This window comes from Sturnira hondurensis, unplaced genomic scaffold, assembly GCF_014824575.4.
Source record: "Sturnira hondurensis isolate 20B ecotype Veracruz unplaced genomic scaffold, ASM1482457v3 Scaffold0007401, whole genome shotgun sequence".
Lineage (NCBI taxonomy): Eukaryota > Metazoa > Chordata > Mammalia > Chiroptera > Phyllostomidae > Sturnira > Sturnira hondurensis.
The window spans coordinates 3,112,565-3,136,422 of NW_028080032.1; the positions used below are offsets into that span (position 1 = coordinate 3,112,565).

Here is a 23,858-nt window from a genome sequence, read left to right on the forward strand (position 1 = left end):
TACTAATGCATAATAAACAAAAGGGTGGTTAAGAATATTTAAATTATATGTTTTTTTATGAAAAAAACATAAAAGTTAGTAGCATATCTAGTAATGATTAATTCTCAGATTTTCATTACTGCTTGAAATCTGTATTGCCCAATGTAAAACTTTAGGAGCCAAAAATATTAAATGAATGTCGTCGGTGATAAATATAAAAAAAGGAGAGGAAATAATCCCAAAATATATTTAGAATTAACCACAAAAAATCTATAAGAAGTAAATTAATTAATAGACTATAAAATGAAACAAAGTGAACACTTTTGAACTTTGTAGGTTTAAAAAGTACTTTCATGAAATACCAGTAACTTTTAAAGCTGATATTTGAAACTGAAGGTCAAAGAACAGAAAAAACAAAAAGCACATTTTTCACAAACAGAAACATATTCCTTGATAAATCAAAATGGATGGAATGATCTAAAATTGAGATGCTGTCCGCCAACTTAAAATGTTTAACTTATAGATACTTTGCTTTTGACCAATATAGAAACATAAGTAATTCTAAAGTGAAGCCCCAATAAAGTGTTATTGTAGGGAAATATTTGCTTTTTTCTTCATTATGAGAATATTTTGCAAGATAAAAACCACGGTGATGTTGGTACAGGCCACCCTCTGCTGGACAGAGTCTGCCACTACACTATTACCTTATACACTTAAAGCTGAAAGGTTTAGCTAATCTCTCAATTCTGTTTTGGTCAGGGAGAGGGGCCAGGGTTCTTTAAACATACTTATGCTTCATCCACACCACAGAACAATTAGAAGTAGATCTCCAGAGGTGGGTTCTGGGCATCTGCAGTTTTTAAACCTCACCAGTTGATGATAAAGGCTTGTTGAGTATGGCTGTAAAGATTTTTAACCATCATTGAAAAAGATACCTAAATTTCACTTGTGCAATATAATCTGAGATGGTGGGCAAAGGACATGAACTAGGGAGGTCTTATTCTAATTGAATGGAAAGAAAATGAAATTATTGTGTGTTATTATTCAGTTCAGTTTACCTTGGGCTTTTCGTCCAGGATCTGCTGACGTATCTCCTTGTGTTTCTCTACGAGTTTTTCTTGCCGTTTACTTTGTGCCTCTTCTAACTATAAGAAAGTTACAAAGGAAGTCACTAGCATCTAAACGTTCAAGTGAATGTTTCCAGAAAAAATTACAAGCCGTTCAGACCTGTGGCGAACATTTCATTGTTTCATGCCCTGGTCAGGATCTGCCCTTACAGGTTCTGGAACCGTGAAGTGTTGAGGCTGGGTGATTGGGGACACAGGGATGAGGGCGAGTGATCGACAGACTACACGGTTCTTACGTTTTTGTTAATATTTGAAAATTTCCATAATAACAATTTTTTAATTTGAAAAAATATAGTGGACTCTGGAGGCTATCACCTTTTCTAGCACTGATGACAACTAATGCTATTTTGGGGAAATCTCCATTCATGTCATGTTTCCAGGTTCCTGACTTGGATGTGGTTCTTGACAACCATCTTTCAGTGAGCCTTTTGGATACAGGTTTGCAATTAAACTTGCAGAAACATTGGTTATGGAGTATCTGCTCTGTGAAGTAGCTCTTCTCGTTGCTGGTGGTCAGTTGATGCAACGAGGTTTGTTTTCCTCCGTAGGCTCACAGTGTGCTTGTCAAACATTCACACGTGGTTTGCAAAGGAGATAGGGATGAACTGGTAAAATGAAACAGCGGGCACAAAACTGAGTCACTTCTGCTAAGCCCCACGAAGACGTAATATTTAACCTAATTGCTATGTCAGCCTCTTCCAGGACTGAAATTTTAAACCAGTCTGGAATGTCAACCCTAGCAGGGTGATCTGCCTGATAAAAACCCAGCCTTCCCCTAAGTGAAGGTGACCTCACCTGTCATAATCCACTCTTCAACCTCCTTTTCCCACCCTCTCTCTGCCTATGAAACTTCCTACTTCGTACAACTCCGCAGAGCAACTTTCTGTTTATAAGATGGGACACTGCCTGGTTCGTGAACCCCTCTCCTGAATTAGACCTTCAAATTTACATGGTTGAACTTTTAATCTTTAACAACCAACATACCCTCTTGATGTACTGCACCACTTCCTGAATGTATGACCGGATCATCTCTGTCTTTTCCCTAAAAGAAAATAAATAAATCATTGTATGAACACATCCGGCATCAAGAAACAGGAGAGTCTGGGACTCCCGAGTGAAAGTTTACAGAACGCTGAGCATTCTTATTACTGCTATGGAGCAGGTATGGAGATGCACCAGCTCTGGACAAAGGTCAGGTTCTACCCAAGGGCGAACTCTGTTTCCACTAAATGCTGGGAAGGCTGCCTGACATTATTAGAAGTGAGTATTTGGCCTTTTCCCAAGGGACACTCTTTACTCAGCCTTTATCTATAAGGTCCTTTTCTGAATCGCTCTTTGAGTTTGGGGTTGCAAACCTCGAAAAAAGGATCTTTTGAAAGGCTAATTAGAGAAGAAATTTCACAGAGGGGTCCTTGTGGTTGAGAACCTGTTATTTTGTTACAGGATAAAACAACCCCCAGGTAAAAGGTAGGGAGACAGGCTCTTTCTCCTTACTCTTCCATCTGGCTTTTGTCTTTAGATTTCGCTTCTGTTATCTTCTCCTGCCTCTTTTTATCCATTTTCTTCTTTAATTCCTTCTTTTCTCTGAAGTCAAAATGGAAGTAAAAGAGGAAAAAAGGCAAATCAAGTGGCAGTTGGTGTTTAATACATTTACACACACAAGTTCACTGTGATGAGAATGGAGGCTTACTTCTCACAGATCTCTTTGAGCTTCTTTAACTGATTGTTCTGACATTCTTCAGCGACATCCGTCAATTTCTGAATAAGCTGGGGAAAGAAAATGCCAGTTTGCTGTTTTACATTATCACAGACAAAGCACCCCATCCCTTTGCTCCCTCAAACATTATCTGTAGTTATAAAATCTCCCATTGATATCTGACCATAGAATTACCAGAGATCTAGCACAGGCAATGAGGACATAATTTAAAACCATCATATCATCCTGATCTTAATGAAATTCTTCTTCTTATCTCTCTTTACTTAAACGGGGCTCCTTAGATTACTGTGCTGGGCACAGCAGCTTGGCCAGTGCAAAAAACTACAGTGAGGACCCAGGTTCCAATCCCCACTCCACGGCTTATCAAAAGTATGCTTTTGGTCAAGAAAACCTACATTTTCTTGGTTGTAAATGAAATTATTAATGCCTTCATATTTGGGGGGTACTGTGCTGTTAAAGTAAAATGAGCATGATGCAAATGTGAGTTATAATTAACTGTGAATTACAATTCTTGGTTTCCAGCTATCATTCGTTGTTTAATTGCTTCATGGATGATATGAGTTACCCATCTTAGAAACTGATGGTTTGCCCTTGTGTGGGTGACTTCCAAAGAACATCAGAAATTCTATTCTGTGCTACCACAGAATTTTTTTTTATTTATATATCTTTAGAGGGGAAGGAGAAAGGGAGAGAAACATCAATGTATGGTTGCCTTTTGTGCGTCTCATGCTGGTAGTTAGCCTGCAAGGAACCGGCCTGCAACCCAGGCATGTGCCCTGACTGGGAATCGAACCGCAATCGTCTGGTTCGCAGGCTCGCGCTCAATCCACTGAGCTATGCCGGCCAGGGCCAGAATTTTTTAATATATTACCTTGAAAGCAATTTTTCCCATCTATTTTCTCATCAAACCAAGCTTTGGAAGGGCAGCAACTGTGTTTTCCTATCTTCAGTGTTCTGCACAATTCCTAGTATTCAGCAGGTGCTCAAAAAATGCTTGCCAATTATGTGAGGGCCAGTTTGCCTTCCAACCTCTTCTCTTTGCTCATTCCATATAAAGACTGTACACAACCTTCTGCCATTGCTTGGGAACAGTAGCAGCTGGATTCTGCCCTTCTCACTGGACACCGAATGGATGGGGTGGGCTTCCGGTGAAAGGCCCCATTGCTGTTCCCCAGAGACAGAGATTCTCAGGTACAGCAGGGTGAGTGGGCCAGTTTCACGTGGGTTGTAGCCACCACAGCGACAGGGCAATATAATCAACATGTCAACAAACTTTCACTGATAATGTATTAAATGTATTAACTTATTCAGTTCTGATAACTGCCCTAGAACGTTGGTGCTGGTATCTTCCTTTTATACGTGACAACTCTGGGATACCCCGGGGCTCCAGTTCCTGGGGTGGGGTCACAGAGGTAGTGAGCCATGGGGCTGGGTGCAATTACGACAGTCAGGCCTGTGACCCTCATCACTCACTTCCCATGCTGTCTGGTCACAATACCTGATATCAAACTATCCTCCAAGGCCACTGCAGTCAAAACAGCCTGGTACTGGCATAAGAGAAGGCATATAGATCAATGGAAAAGAACAGACTGCCCAGAAATAAACCCAGGCCTCAGCATCAGTTCGACAGAGGAGGCAAAGGCATACAATGGGGTAAAGACACGGGCTTCAGTAAATGGTGCTGGGAAAACTGGACTGGTACATGCTAAGAAGTGAAACTGGACCACCAACTGACAGCATATACAAGAATAAACACAAAATGGATAAAAGACTTAAACATAAGCCACGAAACCATAAAGATCCTAGAAGAAAACATAGGCAATAAAATTCATGTATCTTGCATAGCAGCATTTTTGCTGATAGATCTCCTAAGCCAAGGGAAACAAAGGAAAAAATTAACAATTGGGATTCCATCAAATTAAAAAGCACAGCTTCTCATTCTGGTTTTAGAAGCTGTTTTAAAAGACCACTTCTTGGGTAAGAGAATAAAAGAAGTTGAGGGAGAAATTCTCTTACAGGACTGCACTTAAAAAACCCAGAGGACGCGAACACGAACATGAGATGCGATGCATCCATCTAGGCGGTGGATTGAATCTGGGCAAACACGCACTGGGGCTTGGGCCGGCAGAAGGCCTCTGTGATTATCCGAAGGGCACTGGCGGATCCTGACTGTCACAATTTTAAAAATCATGAACTATTACCGTGCTGTAGTTCCATCTATCAAGTTGTCTAGCCACTAAATTCTGTGTGCAAAGAAAGACTCAGGAAATTTGCTTGGGGATTCCTGCCACGCCGATATTCTGGCTGAGGATACACACTCAACATCTTTCCTTCCCCAGGGGCTCTCCCCTCTCCCATCCTCCCCACGGTGTTACCAGGTGTGACCCAGGGATCCCCAACCATGGGTGCAACTGTGGGCAATTCTCCAAAGTTCAGATTCCAGGGCCTGTTCCTAGGTGTATGGACTCCAAATGTCTAGGGGGCAGGGTTCGGGAATGAGTACTTTTAAAATCTTCCCAGATGATCTGGACTGTTTGCCGGATTAGGGGGCTTTGGGTGGGCTTGTCCTCATTCTCCAGACCGTTCATTGCTCTATCTTTCAGAAATGCTTTCAAATCCAGTGGCACTCACAGTTCTGTTTCCATGGTGCCATCTCTATCATTCATCAGACTCCAGAGTACTTTCTTGATTCTGCCAGCACCTGCTCACATTCACTGCATTCCTTCCACCTCCTGCCCCTGGCCTCAACAACATTAGGATCCAGTCAGCAAAGACGGAGTTGAAGACCTCACAGCCCTCTGCCCACTCAGTTCTGAGTCCTATTCTGGTTTGACTTTAGCCCCCATGTAAAGGCTTCCTTGGGCTCCACAGATGATCCCTGTCTCCGGTGTCCCCTGGCCTTCCTCTGTGCCCCACCCTCAGACCACTGGCGCCTCCTCTTTACTCTTCTCAGAACCAGTTCCCTCTTCCCTTGTTCCCAGAACATGCACCTTTGTCCACACTATTCAGTGTAGCCACAACCCAACAAATATTTATCAAGCACCTACTAATCCCAGGCATCGTCCTAGAAACTCTGAGGTGATGTCCAGGCTTTCTAGATCTTGTTATACAAAGTGTGGGTGCGGCCGTGGACCAGCAGCATTGGCATTGCCAGTGATCCCATTAGAAATGCAAATTCTCAGGCCCCAACCCAGACCAACTGGAAATCAAAATCCTATTTTGGAAATCAAAAATAAGATTTCCAAAACCAAAGTGGTATTTTAACAAGATTCCCAGGAGATACTTGTGCATATAATAATTTGAGAAGTACTGTCTGGAGTATTGAGAAAGATGGAAACAATTTAGAAGCCCTCTGCCATAGACCAAATGCCTGCGTCCCTCACCCTCAAGTTCTTGTATTGAAATCCTAACCCCCGATGTGGTGGTGTTGGGAACATTTGGGAGGTGATTCTGTCACAGAAGTGGAGCCCTCATGAATGGGATCCATGCCCTCACAAAAGAGGCTCTACAGAGCTCCTAGCCCCTCAGCCTTGTGAGGACACAGTGGGAAGACACTCATCTATGAACCAGGAAGTGGGCTCTCACGAGACACCAAATTTGCAGGTGCCTTAATCTTGGACATTCAGCATTCAGAACTGTGAGAAATAAGCATCTGTTGTTTAAGCCCCTCAGTCTACAGCAGCCCAAACTAAGACATCCTTCTCAAGTTCTCCCTTCTCTGCCTCAAAAGATCTTTGGAACTTGATCTGCATTCTCTTCATTACCCCAAACCCAGCTTCCTCACGTGTGGCACGGGAACCATGCTTCCCTCCAGGAATGGCTCTGAAAGCTGAGAGAAAACATCTTCATAGACCACATTGTAGGTTCCAGACTTGGGTTCCTTACCCTTCCACCCAAGAGAAAGGCTCTCGCCCGTGTTTTCATCCTGTCTTCTCCCACCTGTGGCAGAACCTGAGCCACCATTTCATTTCCTCCTCGTGAACTGTCTTCTGCACCAGACACATTCCCTTTCCATAAAGACACATCTCTTTTCCTTATCCTCCAGAACGCTGAACTTTTTTTGCTCCATCTTTGACCTTCCTTTCACTTCTGTCCCTAAAATGGAAGACCAATTGCTGCTTCCACAGCTGGAATGCTCCACCTCCTACCCTCCACCTCACTTCCACTCTGATCTCTGGAACTCACCTCACTTTGTTTTACGATTACAAAAACTTGTGTGTTATTAAATTTATTAGCCATTTCTCAGGAATTAATTTTTATTATTCCAGACATTCAAAATTTTTCTTAGTTCACAGCACTCTTAGATCTCATTAATTTTTTTCACGGCACCCTTGGGCTAAAAGAAATAATTAGGTGCAAACAACTTAATAGTACTACTTTGCACAGCGACCAACGGATGTTGCTCTGTTTTCTTAAAAAAATGTAAACTGCCCCACAATTTTGCTATGAGTTCAACACACTGTCTCAGGGTGCCTTTGCACACAGGTCAGGAGTCATGACTTCATCCTGGTAAAAGCACGCCAGTTGCCTGCCACTCTTGTACCAAGCTCTTTCCTTAATCTGTAGGATCTCCAGCAGTTACCATGGCCACTCCCTCTCTGACTCTTGTAGGGGTTTCAATTCATGTTGGCACTATCAAATGCCTTTGACCAAGTCCAGCTGAAGATGGCTTACCAGTATCTCAACATTTTTATAGAGAAGTTTATTTGCCTCTCTCAGAAGACAAGTAGTTGTCTTTTCCCATGAACGTTCATCATTCAGTTCAAAAGTGGACACTGCCTGTGATCCCCTCCTGGGCACTTTCCCCATCTAATGAGTCATGAAGACTCTGTAATTTCTTCTGTCACCTCATATCCCATGGCTTTGAGTTACCAGCCCTCTGGTACAGGTTTTCATTACCTATGGTTGGACTTGGCAGGTATTCCCTGCTGCCCTCAGTCAGTCTCTCCTTAGTCCTTCCACTCCATCCCAAATATTCTCCCCTTTGGTATGTACCAAATCATTGCCTAGCTCTCTGTTTGCAAATAGGTTATGTGCCAGCCTTACATTTCCTTTCCTTATCAGCACTCAGCATGCCCAGTAAACTAGGCAGTATTCTGCTTTCAGAACTTTCCAGGCATATACCTGTTTCTGTACTTTTTCTCACGCTATTCTTCCACTTGATGATATTTCCATTTGAGTGGGAGGCAGCACAGATACAGAACATTCCCAAGATTAGGTTCTATTAGACTGTGCTGCTGTAACTGCTTCTGCTGCAAGAGTGGGTAGCAGCCAGGATTTCCCCTTGTCCACACCCTTCTTTCTAAGTCAGCCTCTAGTGATTCTCCCCTTTGGTTGCTCAGGTAACTGTAGGCCTTGGCACTTTGATTGGCTTTTTCTATATCACCGATAGGTATTTAGGCTTGTGTATACATGCTTTATTACTGCTCCCCCAAAGGACACTACTACTGCAATCTATTTCTCTTAACAATTTTTTGGAATCCCAGGTTCTACATAAAATACACACTCAAAAATATTGTCAATGAAATCCTTTCAGTTTTCAAACCACACTGCCCTTGACCTTGGTGATAGCGATGGAAGGTCATTTCCAAGCCGTGTGCTATCATATTGGAAATACTTTCAAAACAATATAACTTCGTATTTATAAGCTCAGTTTTAGTCTTTCAAGAACAAATGCCTTATTGTGAAATCTAGGTGTACTTTCTTAATGTAGCTTTTGCATTCAACTAACAAAAATAGTGCTTCCCTAAAGTCTAAAGAATCTCAGTTTAAAAAAGAACACCTCTGTGTTTAATAAGACAGAGGCTCTACCACTGTGCTCAGTTCCCCTTGGCTTCCCCTACTCTCTTACAACAGACCCATCCCTATAATATTCAGCCCTTTCCAGACATTTTCAAAAGACAATCACTCTTACTGTAACTCTGCTTTTACAGCATTTACTGTTTTCATTTAAACTCCTTCTATTTAAGATCTAGGAGATAGAATGATTATGATCATGGCTGTTTAATAATATGCCACTATTGTCAAACTCATTAAATTATCAATAGGACTATATACATACATCAATAATTTATCTCTTGATTACCCTAAAAACAGAGCATTTAGGGTTCACACTACTTTTCCAGGAAGATCTTCCTCTGCTTTCTGAGAACTGACTCTGTTTTCAATGTGGTTCCCATGGGAGCTGCCTTATTCTTTATCACCCCTTTGCAAAGGGGGATGAGTCATATCCTGATTGGCCACAGGTGATTGGTCTAACATTACAAGTTTGGCCAATCATATGACCCTAACCAGGCTTTTCCCAAGATTTTTCCAACCTGTCATTGGAGAAAGAAAGCAACTTAGAAGGGATCAGTGTCTATATTTTCTGAAAAGTGGAAGCCCGTATGCTGCTTTGGAAAAGAATAATACTAATGATGACAGAAAAAGAGAGCAACTGACAAGGAGAGAAAAGGAAGAGGACGAGATGGGAAGAAAGAGAAGGAGGGGAGGTAAGGAGGAAGCAGGAGACTGTGAGTGAGCGAGCTGTAAAGTGGTTTCTGTTACTCATCCCTCAACCTTTTCTTTTCCCCTGGTTTAGACAGTCAGTTCTTTATCAGGTGATCTACCCTGTATTTTTCTATATATACCCTTTTGTCTAAGACAGTCTACTATGAGTTTCTGTCAATTACAACCAAGAGAATCCTAACAACAACAACAAAAAAACAAGGAATAAAAAAATTTAATTGCCCCCAAATAAGATGGAGGAAACTCTGACTTTTGTGCCCAGGGTTCTACTGCATAAGAAGTAAAAATAGGACAAAGAAAAGAAATTTTTTACATAACAATTAAAATACTTTTTTAACTAACTGAAGGATACACTCACTTTTGGTGTATTTATCAACAGACAGGCTCTACTTAAAGACCCCATCAATCGCACGTTGGCTAAAAACTCACTGAAGATATAAAGGAAGACGAAATTAGTTTAAAACTCCTAGGAAATAACACAAGAGGGTACGTGAAATGCAGTAGACAACATTTAATTTTAACTTTTAATATGATTTTTTTCTGGCCCAAAGGAGTAGATGAATTTCAGTAATTTTGCTTGTCTGTTTACAATTCATAACAACTCTCCAAGTTAAATGTTCCAAACCTTTTAAGGAAAGAAAAAGAAAAGCTGCAGGGGAAAATAATTTCATACTTGTTCTTAAATCCATGCTGAATTTCACTTGGTTTAGTCATTTGAGGGTGAGTGAATGGTTTTCGACAGAGGGGAAATATTTCTTGACTCTCACTCAAAAGGGATAAAAAATGTGGACAGAATTGGCATCTTTGGAGTTTCTTCTAAGAAGGATAATTTTGGAAAATGGGCAAAAAGTCAAGTATTGTATGTTCACACTTCAGGCACAATTCAATCTTCCTTCCCATTCCCCCACTATAGAGAAAATAGCCCCCTTTTCTTTCTTTTTGCTAGTCCAAACACCCATTGTGAGTTTTGACTATAAATTGTTTTTCTTCTACAAAGAATTTACCATTCTTCTAAACTAAGTAATGACCAGTGCCATAGATTCTACGGACTGAATGCATTACTGAAAATTTAAAAACAAGGTGGATGTTTATACTGGGGTGTATCCTGGCCATTCAAACTGGGAAATATCCATTCATTCATCAACCAATAATTGCTGAGCACCTAGGTAGTACAGACACTGTGCTAGTGTGGATGGCCCAATTGTGAGCTGAGAAACAGGCCCTGTCTACAAGGAGCTGGCATTCTGCACCAGCTCTCTCCTCTTTCAGGGGGAAGATAAATTCTTAGACCAGAGGGGCAACTATCTTAATCATTCTCTGAGGTATTCTTTCATAACAAATTAAAAAATTTCTATAGCTAAACAAAATTTCCAGCTTCTTATTTGCATGTAAATATTTCAAAGATCCTTGGAATGTTCCTTTTCTTGTTGGGCAAAGAAATGAAGTGAAAATCTGACCAAGACTCCTAGTCAATGTCAGTAAATTGGCCCAGTGAATTTATAATATGTAAATTATTTTTCACTTATAAATTGTGGTAATGTAAATGTCAGGTCTTTAGCTTTCTGGGAAAAATAAATGGATCAATGTAACATACTCCCTTGAATGACATTTCTGGGACCCTTTTATGAGGCTATGAACAGAAAACATCTTCCAACTTTTTATTTAAAATCAAGAAATTTGATAAAGGGAGTTCTAGTTGTTTTATCTTATTTAATTAGCCTAGATGTGGCTTGGGTTTTGCTAAATCAATTCTCTGGGCCTTGTTTCCTTACCAGTAAAATATAGCATCTAAATTATCTCTAAAGTTCCTTGACAATTCGCAAAATTATTCTATGGCTATAAGTGTTTTTAGGATTCAATAGTGGTTTAAAATATCATGCAAATAGCAAAAAGTAAGGATTTATGGTCGTAGAAAATTTATTTTATTGATAAAATAACTTTTATGATAAAGGTAACTTTTCAAAAGAAGTTTCACTGAAAATGGTTGATTTATAGCTTTAGGTAAAAATTTACAGTAAAGCAAAGAATTAATCCCTTTATAAGTATAAATGCTAATGAAAGTCTTGCAAGAGTTATTGAAAAGTTGGTGTGGTGTCACAAATGGTATAATTATGGAATCATTGATTAAAATAAAATGAGAAGATGTCTGTATCTGATCAAGTCATATGAGATCATTATATCTCATTAAATCAATTGAAGAAAACCCAAGCCACTAAAATTTTGGGGTAAAGCTTCATAATTCTAAAAGGTGTCAAAGCTATTTAATTTAGAATGAATAAACAAACAATCCAATAAAAAATGGGTAATGAACCTAAATAGATATTTTTCCAAAGAAGACATACATATGACCAACAGACATATGCAAAGATGCTTAATGTTACTAATCATCAGAGAAATGCAAATGAAAACCACAATGAGAATTACCTCACACCTGTCAGAATGGCTATCATCAATAAACCGACAAACAGCAAGTGTTGGTGAGGATGTGCGGAAAGGGAAACCCTTTTGCACTATTGGTGGGAATGCAGATTGGTGCAGCCTTTATGGAAAGCAGAATGGAGATACCTCAAAAAATTAAAAATGGAACTGCTTTATGACCCAGCAATTCCACTTCTGGGAATTTATCCAAAAAATCATAAAATACCAACTAGAAAGAACATAAGCACCCCCATGTAGCATTGTAGCATTGTTTGCAATTGCTAAGATATAGAAGTAGCCCAAGTGTCCATCAGTAGATGAGTGGATAGAACAACTATGGGTCATGAACACAATGGAATACTACTTGGCTGTAAAAAAAAAAACATTTTATCCTTGCAACAGCCTGGATGGACCTGAAGAACATTATGCTAAGTGAAATAAGCCAGTCAGAGAAAGAAAAATACCATATGATTTCACTCATATGTGAATGTAATGAACGAACTGAACTAACAAGCAAAATAAAGCAGATTCATAGAAGGAGAGTAGGCTGACAGCTCTGGCTGTGGATGTAGCAGGTGCAGGGATCAAGCAAAAAGGAAAAAGAACACCTGGTCATGGACAACCATATGGTGATTGTGTGGGGGTAGGTTGTACAACGGGAATAAAAGGTAATGAAAAAATATAATGTAAAAAAGGAATGAATAAAACAAATAATTATTATTCACCACTCAGATACAAGAAAGTAGTAATGATCCTCAAACTGGAGGTTTTAAAATAATTACCAAGGGAGTCCTGGCTAAAAGAGACATGAATTGTCCTGTGGCTTATAACTAAAATAGCAATAAATCATGGGCTTAATATTTCAACGATCTATTTGGAAGCTAGATCCAGAGGAGCTGGCCATGAAGATAAATAACACAACACTGCAGCTACTTTTTTTTCTTTTTTTATGGGGAATTTTAAAAAAGATTTCATTTATTTATTTTTAGAGAGTGGGGAAGGGAGGAAGAAAGAAATGGAAAGAGATGTTGATATGTGAGAGGTACATTGGTTGCCTTTTTCATGTCCCCAACTGGAGATCTGGCCTGCGACCAGGCATGTGCCTGACTGGGAATTGAACCAATGACCCTTTGGTTCGCAGGCCAGCACTCAGTCCAGCTGAGCCACACCAGCCAGAGCTACTTTTTTTCTTAATGCAAAATATATCATTTCAGCATCCTTCACGTGCCAGACGGAATGCAATGAGTGCTGTAATTCCGGAGGGCATAAACTAAATTATCTGACTTGTGGGTTCTATTTTGGAATTTTCCTTTCAGCAGAATCTGTCCTGTTCCCTAAGCTTTTTTAATTTGATGCAAGTCAAAACTATTATTTTCTTTGCCTTTGGGGATGGTTCTGCTCACTGACCTTTCCCCCCTCATAACACCTAAACAGTCACCAATTAGCACATAAAAATGTATTGAGATTTACATTGTGCATGCACACAAAAGAAAAACCCAACTTGAGATGTTTATTGCTTTAGCTGAAATCCATAATTATTATTTTGAAAGGTCTGAGAGTGGGCTCATTTATGTGTTCTATGATTTAAGTGAAACTAGCATTACAGTCAGAGAGAAACTTTACATGCATTCTTCTATAGATGTTTTATTTTAGATATGAGGATGCAGGCACTCAAGGGGCAACATGTATTAGCCGAAGTTACCTAACTAAACATGGAAGTCATGTCTCCTTACTCTAAATCCTGTGCAAATTTTCCTTTGGTAAAGAATCATGACTATGTTCTAGGTACTGTGTTGTTTCCATGGATGGTTTTATTGAATCTCATATCCAAATGATGAGGGCTGTATGTGGATTTTGCAAAAAAAAAAAAAAAAAAAAGGGCCCTCATTCTCCACTACTCTCTGTATCTACCTTCTTTGCAATGTGATTTGCAGCTCCCCTAAACAAAAGATAGCATCAATTTCCATATCTTTTGGACCTGGTCAAGTCTTATGACTTGTTTAGGCCAAAGAAGCAGAAAGAAGTGAGACTTCTTAAAAGACCTTGCACTCTTCCACTTGCTCTCAATTGGATGCCTTTCTTAGTCCATGGGAACAAGCCTAGGCTAGTCTGTGTATCAGGGGATGTGTATCAGTCATCTGTGCTGACCCAGCTGATGGTCAGTCAGCCAACCTCCAGAAGCATAGCCCGTAGGTAACTGGCATCGGAATCAAAGACACATAAATGAGTCTAGCCAAGATCAGAAGAACCATCCAGTTGGGTCAAACTCCAATTGCTACACACAGAATCATGAGCTAAATAAATGGTCGCTGTTTTAAGCCAATAAATTTTAAGGTGTTTGTTATGCAACAGAACTAACTGATAAACATTAGAATAAAGTATGTCTCAAGTCCACAAACCGTACTCTTAATGGTGGTAAGCCCCTTGGCAGGGAGCATATTTAGGCCTGGTCACACAGAATCCCTCCACCAGTGTGAAGACCACAGCAGACCCTCAATAATTTCAAATAGGTGAGTAAATGATGACATAAGCATACTCTATATGCTCTAACGTGCCCAACTTCCTAAAATAATAAATGGGAAAATACAGTATAAACTCTGTGGGTAAAGAGAATAGGAGACGTCCCAACATAAAAATAGGTAATGGATATAAACAGGCAGTTTGTGTAAAAAAGAAATACAAATGGCCAATAAACATATGTAAATATGTTTATTTTTGTTCATAACTGAAGCAATGAAATTTAAAATAATACCATTTCTAACTATATATATTATCATTTCTAACTATGTTATATGCAATATATGAATATTATATATGTAACATATATAACACAATGTAATATGTGTATATATATATATATATACAAATATATATAGCTAGAAGTATATGTATATGTATATACCTGTATTATAGGGGTGAGCAAAAGTAGGTTTGCAGTTGCTTATATGGAAAATAATACAATAATCAATAAATAATAATACAAAAATAAACTGTTTTGTGTACTTACAACTGTAAACCTACTTTTGCCAATCCCTGTATATATATATACATATATATATGCTTATTTTTAATCATAATTAGAGCAATGGAATTTAATACAATTTCTAATTATATATATAAATACCATATCTAACTATATAAGAAATATATGCATATATGTATATATCTATATCTACCTATTTATATCTATCTATCTATCTATCTATCTATCTATGTGAAGGTCTTTTCAGAAGAAGTCTAGCCATTGTTAATATATCAAGAATGGTTTGCATGACATCCATGTAAACTGGCAGCCAAAGAGAGTGGACTGGAATGTGCATGTGTGAACAATGGTGACTTCACTGTACTAGTCAATGGAGACAGTATACACCATTGAGTGAGCATGTGTACTGTGTGGCTGTCACATTCAAACTGACTGAATGAGTAGAGCAATGAATCTGCTCAAATTTTGCATTAAACTTGAACATTCCTCAACAGAAACTGTTCAGATGATTCAGAAGTCCACAGCTATGGGTAACTGGTGATTGGCAGCTTCATCATGATAACATGCCCACTCATGCATCATGTCTCGTGCAGCCTTTTGGCAAAATATTACGTCACCCAGGTGACTCAGCTCCCCTACAGCCCAGATTTGGTGCCCTGTTACTCCTGGCTTTTCCCAAGACTGAAATCACTTTTGAAAAGGAAGAGATTTCAGACCATTGATGAGATTCAGGTTAATATGATGGGGCAGCTGATGGTGACTGGGAGAACTGTGTCAGGTGCCAAGGTGCCAAGGTGCCTACTTTGAAGGGGACTGAGGTGCCATTGTCCTATGTACAATGTTTCTTGTATCCTGTATCTTTTTCAATAAATGTCTCTATTTTTCATATTACATGGCTGGATACCTTCTGGACAGATCTGCATATGTATATGTATATATGGGTATATATGTAATGGCATATAAATATATACATGCACATATACACATGTATGTGAAAGGAAAAATATCCATTCCATTACGGTTACACAATGATGATCAGGGAAACTGACAAATAAGAACATATTTTGACAATTATGGTATTCCTTATTTTATCTCTAAAGTCTTTTTATTTATTTATTTATTTATTTAATTACTGTCGTTTCTTCCTTGGCAGAGAATGTAAAATTTGGTGGAAAGCTGTATCATTTACTTCTCAAGACAAGTGAGCCCATGTTAAAGTCAGAATATTGGAAGGAGACCGAGAACACTACCACACCTATAGCAGAGATGTGTACCAACACTACAATTACTCCTAGCTTGTACACTTCAGCTGGGCAACCAGGGAGAAAATTCAAGGTTGGCTCCAGGACAGGCAGCAACAGCAAATGATGGTGATAGAAGTCATCAAAGGGAAGATAAGGAGCCCTCTCAGGCTGTAACAAGATGTCAAAAAATGCAACACACACTTATATTTAAACTCATGATCTCCTAGGCAATTTGTGTATTGTTAAAAAAAAAAAGAAAAAAGAAAGAAAAGAACAGCCAAAACAATGTTTTATGTACATCATCTCATTATTCCTTTTTACAGTTTAATGAAGTAAAAATTATCCTCATTTTCAATGCACAAATGAAGAAACACAGCTACTCAGTGGGGGAGCAGTGCCCAGAAATGATGAAATTTGGCACAAGCCCTGTACACATCACCACTCACATCCTGATGGGCCTTCAATTCATACTGATCCACATTCCCCCGGGACTTTCACTGTGAAACACTGGATCGGCAGAGCACTGAGGCACTCACGTAGATGGGTACTGATACTGGTCTGGGGCCCACAAATGGTTGCTAGTGGGACAGGCAGAGGATGCCTAAGAGGAGTATGACCTACTAAGGTCAATGTGAAGGAAGAGAGAAATGAATGGGATTAGAACATGTGGGAGACTTAAAATACAAGAGAGGAGAAATGGTGGGAAGCAAAGCCAAACAAAACAAGCCACTGCCTAGAACAGAGTGTGGTGACTGTGAAAGAAAGTGAGGAAATCTTTTCTTGAAGCCACTGAGAAGAAGGGGAAAGTGAGAAGACAAAACATCAGGCCAAGCCCTGCTGGGACTGAGGAGTGGCCCCATGGACCCCGTGATTCCCTCTCACCAGGCCGAGGGAGTTGAGCCTTGAATGTGATGCTGTGGCTGATTATTGAAAGTGATGCAGAGCCCTCAGAGGGATCCTTCAAGAATTTTGTGCACTTACCAAGGTCCGATTAAAATTACAGCCTAAACTTAATGATACAGACAAGACTCAGGATCAACTTAGGGCAGTTGATTAATCAAGTTAGAGCCAATTCCCCCACCTGGTAGTTCTTTCCTGGAACGGAGCCCTTAACTGGAGTCCACCTACCCTCACAATATCTATGGAAATGTTTCAGGAGGCACAGAACTTGTATGGGGTCGAGGAACTTACGTCTCCCTTTTCACTCACCTCCACCTGAAAGGAACCATTTCCTTTCTTGTGAATTTAGACAGGAAGTCAAAGCAGAAATTTCCACAGGACCTGTGGCTTTTTCACCAATAGATATTCATCCAGCTTGATGACCCAGCTGTCAATAGTGGAGATCACACTCTATTTCCCATCTCAACTAGAAGGAATTTCATTCTATTCTTTTTTGAGCAAAGATAAGAACTGATCACTTTAAAACGGTGCTTCTTCAACTTGAATGTGTAACAGGCCACCTGAGACTCCTATGAATGCAAATTGTGACTGAGTGGGTCTGAGTGGGGCCCTAGAGTCTGCCTAACGAGCTCCCAGGAGGCTGATTAGTGGACCAGACCTGGAGTCACCAGGCTGTAGTTATTTGTACAAGGAACTTTAAAGATAAAGATCCTTATTTGGATAGATATAAAAAATATTTGAAGGTATAGAGGCTATGTTGCTTGATGTGTACTTTACAACTCACATGATAATATGAACAATTACTTAAAAATATTCTCTTCATATTTATCAGTATATAGAGTTAGGCAAATTGTTCTTTCAAGTGAGTTTTCTTATCAGTTTGTTGATACCTTTATTACTTCATTTATCATGTGGTAATACAACTGTTTATAATAAATGTCCCCCGGCCTGTGGTGACCATGTCTTCTTCACCTTCACCCCCAATGTCTTTCAGAGTGTTTTGTAAATATTAACTTTTTAATGAACATTCAAGAGAAAGCTTACCAATGCCATGGTTTCTTTCTAGATCCTTGAATTGCACGCATTGGAAATGTAGAATCCTTAACCAAAACACATTTGTGTTGAATTGCCAAGGCAACTTTGGAAGATAAATTTTTTCTGGTTCATTTTCCTCATCGCCCAAATGCTCCTTTTTACTTGTGGCCTAACTCGCTTTTTAATTACACTTGCATCCGTCTAATTCAGCCTAAAATGCCTTTTCGTAATTCAGAACTGACAGTAACAAGATTTCCCACCAGAACAACTTCCGATTGTTACAAACGGAGTTGATAGAAAGTTCTGATACACATATTATCTAAAAAGCACGTGGTTTGTGGATGCTCACAGTTTGTGGATGCTCCCAAACAGGCATAAAATAAACTTGGTGCTAAATCCAAGGTGCTTGGGGCTTAGCCCTCTTAACAAAGGCCCATGCATGCGCCCAAAAGCACTGGGGCTTTATTTGACATCCAGATCCACAATTTAAACACAATTGAACTATGCACTTGAACTGACTGAACTGCATGGCATGTGAAATAAATCTGTTAAGGAAAAGAGAGAGAGAGAGAGGGAGAGACACGCAGTATCCCAGTCCTCATAGTGACGGGGTTGGCTGTGTGCAGCCAACTGAGCAGAAGCGTGGTCATTAGCGTAACCTTGGCTTGATATCTGAACTAGTGGAGGTTTCTGCATTATGATTTTGAAGCAGGGGCTACAGAATCAGAAGACCAAGGTTCAAATCCCAACTGTACTACTTTCCAGTTATGAAACCTTGGGAAAGTTAGTAAACTTCTTGGTAAGATTTTTAAAAATCTTTCCCCCAGGATATGTTCATTGACTTTAAAGAGAGAGGAAGGAGGGAGACAGACAGAGAGAGAAAGAGAGAGAAACAGAGAGGCATCAATCAGTTGCTTCCTGAACACACACGGAAGCGGGATGGAACTTGTAACCTTTTGCTATACGGGCTGATGTTCCAAATACCTGAGCCACCCGGCAGGGCTTAGTAAGATTTTTAATCTGCCAAATGGACTGACAACAGTACCAAATTCCAGTGGTTATGGTGAGAGTTAAATTGGACAATTCTTGTAAATGGCTTAGCACAGCGTACGGGGGGTGCTCAATACATGTTGCTATTTTAATTTTTATATGATTAATATTTTATCTCCTGGAATACTAGGAATGGTATACTGGAGAAAGCGAGATGGCAGTGGTTGTTGCTGGGTCCCAAAGCCATCGTCTTTCATTAAAAGGTGCGTTGACCTTCTTGGGTCTGTCCAGGCAATCCCATTGTCACACTGAACCTGACTGCTGCCCTCATGGTCTTTCACAGCTCAGATCTTATTTCAGTGGCTCACAGACAAGGTGACCCATCAAAATCATGTGGGTCAAGGTGAAAATCAAGGAGACCCATCAAAATCAAAGACAAACTTAGAGTCTCCCCCTGAGGTGTGGGGCAATGGATCTCAAAGTGCGGCCCTGGGACAGAAGCGTCGGCCTGCTAACCTGGAAATTCTCTATAACCTGGCATCAGAATAATATTGGGGAAAAAAGCCAAAGGAAACTGCCAGCTTGACCTGCTGTATCGAAGGTTTTCATCAAAAGTTTTCTATAGAAAATAGGGTTCCAGCGATACAAACATAAATCATGTTTCTTGGGCTTACCAGTTTGATATGTTCTCGCTTCTGGTATTTTTCACTATAATACTGTTCTTGTCGAAGATTAAGCAGCTGCTGTTGTTGTTTATCCTTCAAGTCTATTAACTTTTGGGTCATTTCAGCATCCAGGGCAGCGAGGTCCTGCTCAATGGCTGATGAGCCGTGCTCAGGGCTGCTGGGCTCTGATCTGCAGGGACACAGAGCTGGACTCACAAAACATGCAATGCAGGTCGTAGTAAGGGGAGAAGGGGTTCACCAGAGTTCCTTCCAGAGAGCACTGTGTTTGCAAATATTTCTTTTTTTTAAAGTATTTTTTTAATTTATCTTTAGAGGGGAAGGGAAGGAGAGAAGGAGAGAAATATCAATGTATGGTTGCCTCTCGTGAGTCCCCTGCTGGGAAGTGGCCTGCCACCCAGGCATGTGCCCTGACTGGGAATCAAACTGCGATCATGTGGTTCGCAGGCCCGCGCTCAATCCACTGAGCTACACCAGCCAGGGGTGCAAGTATTTCAATAGTCCCCTGCAGGTACAGGCTGGAAGCCGAGGGCAAGACATTTGTTTAGACCAGTCAGTATGTGCCAGGCACTCTGTACTCTACAAAAGGTTTTCCCACCAACCCAATGAGTAGTATGTCCCTGTTCAGTTAACACCTGAGGAAAATAGGCTCAACGAGACAACATGCCCAGAGCCCCTGTGTGGGGAGGTTGTGGTGCAGCTCACCCAGGGACAGACTCGTAGGGAAAAGCAAAGTCTGTGTTCTTCAGGGCAGCACAGAATCACTGCTCACCAGAATCTGGACAGAAAATAGCCTTACACGATCTGCTCTTCAATTATGTGAAAAGCTCAGGTGAGATGATGGATATTTGAATAAAATACTAATAAACATTATGTCCACTTATAACTCTGAGCTATTTTTAGAATTTTAATGCGTACCGAGGGGGACGGGAGATGGACAGATACACTCCGTGGCTTTGTCTCTTGAATTAAAGTTTCTCCTCTTAATGTCTTTTGCTACTAGATGCTTAGGGGTTTTTGTTTTTGTGTTGAGGGAAAGTATAAAAAAGTAACCAAAGGAACAACGTTTATGCATCTACCGTACAAACAGAGTTGAAAACATCCCATTGCCTAATGTTTCCTGTTTAAGATCCAGGAGATGAATTCTTTTGTAATTCAATACTAGGAAAATGTTTGCCTCTCTTGGAAAAGCAAGCAAGTTTCCTTTAATCAAATAAGGAGAATTGTCTAAACCATATTTCCTTTTCTCAGAAGCTAAGGACGAAATTCAGTGTTCAAGGACAGAAATTACATTAAATGGTTGGTGCTGTCCAGTAGAAATATACCATGAGCCACGTACTTAACTTTTTTCTACACACATAATTTAAAATTTTTAGTAGGTACCTTAAAAAGTAATAATAAATGCGTGAAATTAATTTTAACAATATATTTTATATAACCTAATACACCCCCAATAGTATGATTTTAACATGTAATTAAAGCAAAATGCAAACAGAAACATTGAACGAAGAACAATTTCACAATAACCAGAGGGGAGGAGGGAGAGGGATAACAGGGGGTAATGGGGGTGGGGAGAATCAGGAACATGTATGAAGGACACATGGACAAAGCCAAAGGGGTTGGGATTGAGGGTGGGAAGTGGGGATGGGTGGGTAGTGGGGCGTGATGGGGTGAAAATGGAGACAATTGTACTTGAACAGCAATGAAAAAATAAAATAGTAAAATCAATGTAAGCCCAGAAAAAAGATGTGAGTTATATCCTTTTCTTTTTAAATCAAGTCTTTGAAATCCAGTATGTATTTTATATTTAGAGCCCATTTCAATTTCTATAAGCCACTTCCCCAGGGCTCAATAGCCACTTGCAGTGAGTGACTCCTGTACTGGGCAGCAGGTCTAGAGACCTGCTGGCCACTCAGTCCATGTGTATGTCGTTTTTCTTTTTCTATTTTCATAAGATTTTTACATACATCTTCTACAAGTTACTTCAACACTCTATTGGAAGTTTGCAGGATAAGACTTATAAGTAAATAAACATGTGAATAGACACATGACTACATGCATATCACTAAACGAGAAATTTAGGAGAAGTTTTAGACCAAGCTTTCTCAAAACTGTTTGCCTAACTGTGGTAAATGTTAATGCCTTTAACTTTCAGCTTCTTCCTTGGAAGTTCACCTAGATGGCTTCTAAGGCAACTCCAGCTCTACAAAATAATGATTTAGTTGCTTCATAAAACACTAGTACTATGTTTTAATTGTGCCTTTTCATCACATGTCAAATCTTATGTTCACAATATGAATTGGAAAAATTCACCTTACCTCTGCCTATAACCTGGCATCAAGATAATGCAGTAAAGAGGCGAAAGGAAGGCTGTATGTAGTTCAGGCCCTCCGACTCAGCTCACCGACAGGTAGCTTCTGTGCTCACACAGTTCCCGGCATTACCATACCAGGTACGGGGGATGATAACTGTACAGATCACATTAACTGCTGTGTCCAGGGCATACAGCTGACACTCAATAAATATTGGTTGACTGAATATGTAAGAGGTGCTTCTCCCCATCAAGTCTGGGAGAATGGAGATACAGGGTCCCCTCAATCCAAACACAAGAGTAACCTGTGTAGGGCTTTCTGGGTTTTAGATGGTGCAGCAAAGTGAGGATTTTTTTTTTCTGTATGACAAGTTGTGTCTTCAAGTAGGTTCTAGATACACAGAAAATTTCCATACCCACCAGGTTGGCCACTGTCATACGGGAAGTGAGCCATCTGATGTTGGGCTCCTAGGCTAGAACTTCCTGCATATCTGTTCTCAGAATTTGGTCAAATAAAGAAATCTAGTCCACGGGCAAAGCTGCACTGAGGTGACAGAGGAGCCATAAAGAATGGAGGGAGTAGGGTGGCTTTCCTTCTTGCACTGGTATAGGTCCAAAAATATGTTATAAAACATCAAACATCCATGTGAATGACTCGTCCTCATGTCATCAAACAGACTCATTCAACTTACTTTTTCTTACTATCCTTTTTGGCTGTCTTTTCCAAAGCTGCCCTCCTTCTTAAGTAGTCGTTCTGAATTTCATTATACTTTGTAGTGTGTTCTTTGATAAGGTCAGTGGTTTTCTTGTGGTGTCTCTTAACTAGGTCTTTCATTTCTTTGTAGTGCTTCTTTTGAAGTTTTACAAATGATTTCTGTTGCTTCAGCTCTTCAATAGTCTGCGCCTCCACTTCTGCAACACACGAGCAGAAAAGTTAACAGACATGGAAGGGCCGAAAGTACAGAGGTGGAGAGGGGCAGTCACTGATTACCGAGCAATGTTTGTCTGATCTGGTTAACTTTGTGACGGTGTTACCAAGTGTCTCAAAGACTCAATTTATTTACTCATAACTTTGTAAAGAAGTCTGGGTTCCCTAGAAGCAGAGCCCAAGAGGGGCAACCAGGTGCATGAGATTTTTCAAAGGGGTTACCTCTGAAGGAGTGGGATGAGGGCAGCAGAGAGGGAAGGGGCGGCAGCTAAGGAACAATGTGCTCTTAGCTGGAGTCTGGCTCCTGCCTGATTCAACTGGGAACTCTGGAGGGTGACTTGTATCACAGAGTCAGCCTCACCCTGAGGCAAGAATGTCCGCATTCTCTGCATTTGAGGGGGGAGGAATATCCCACTGGAGAGGAGGCTTCCTCTGGGCTTGAAAGCAATTTTCAAAAGCAGGGGAAGCCATGAGCTGTGACTACCCAGCACCCATGACAGCTAAAGGATGGGGGTACCAGAGGGTAAAGGAGATGCGAGTGGGGCCCCATTAGCATCCACCTTAAGGATCACAGTACTCCCTTACTTTGTAGGGTTATTTTGATGAAAGAAAAGAATTCCTGCAAAGTATTTAACACAGTTTCTGGCAGTGTGCCTGTCGATACTTCACAAATGATTGTATAGTATCTACAGCACCATCTCTAAGGGGCACTGTTCACAGTACAGACATGGTGGGTTTGCATATTTATCACAACGTCCCAGTACAGAGCAGTGACGTGGAGGACAGTCCCTCAATGCGATTTTCCCAAAGGCACCATAAGTGTTAGCAGCATCTTAAATTACTACATATTCTATCCAATGCTGAGAAAACATTTAATGTGAAAGAACTTGACCTGAAGACATTCTGTATTTTATTGACATTTTGTATTAACTCTAGACAATGCATTAAAATGTGTTAAGATTTCTGAAATTAAGATACATCTTTTTTCTTAGCCATTCGCAAACAGTGGGGTGCCCTAACAGTGACGGTATCTTAA

The 23,858-nt window shown here is 40.2% G+C and overlaps 1 protein-coding gene across 3 annotated transcripts in view; it reads right to left on the minus strand.

Moving 5' to 3' along the window:
- PLCB1 (phospholipase C beta 1) overlaps positions 1 to 23,858 on the minus strand; it is a 665,285-nt gene that overhangs the window by 75,397 nt on the left and 566,030 nt on the right. For all 3 annotated transcript variants that reach the window (XM_037051663.1, XM_037051665.1, XM_037051666.1), the window contains exons 26-31: positions 22,587 to 22,806; positions 19,575 to 19,755; positions 2,797 to 2,873; positions 2,601 to 2,690; positions 2,091 to 2,148; positions 1,038 to 1,124 (exon numbers count right to left, since the gene is read on the minus strand). In XM_037051663.1, the coding sequence (XP_036907558.1) occupies positions 1,038 to 1,124; positions 2,091 to 2,148; positions 2,601 to 2,690; positions 2,797 to 2,873; positions 19,575 to 19,755; positions 22,587 to 22,806 (713 nt within the window). The remainder of the gene's footprint in view (positions 1 to 1,037; positions 1,125 to 2,090; positions 2,149 to 2,600; positions 2,691 to 2,796; positions 2,874 to 19,574; positions 19,756 to 22,586; positions 22,807 to 23,858) is intronic.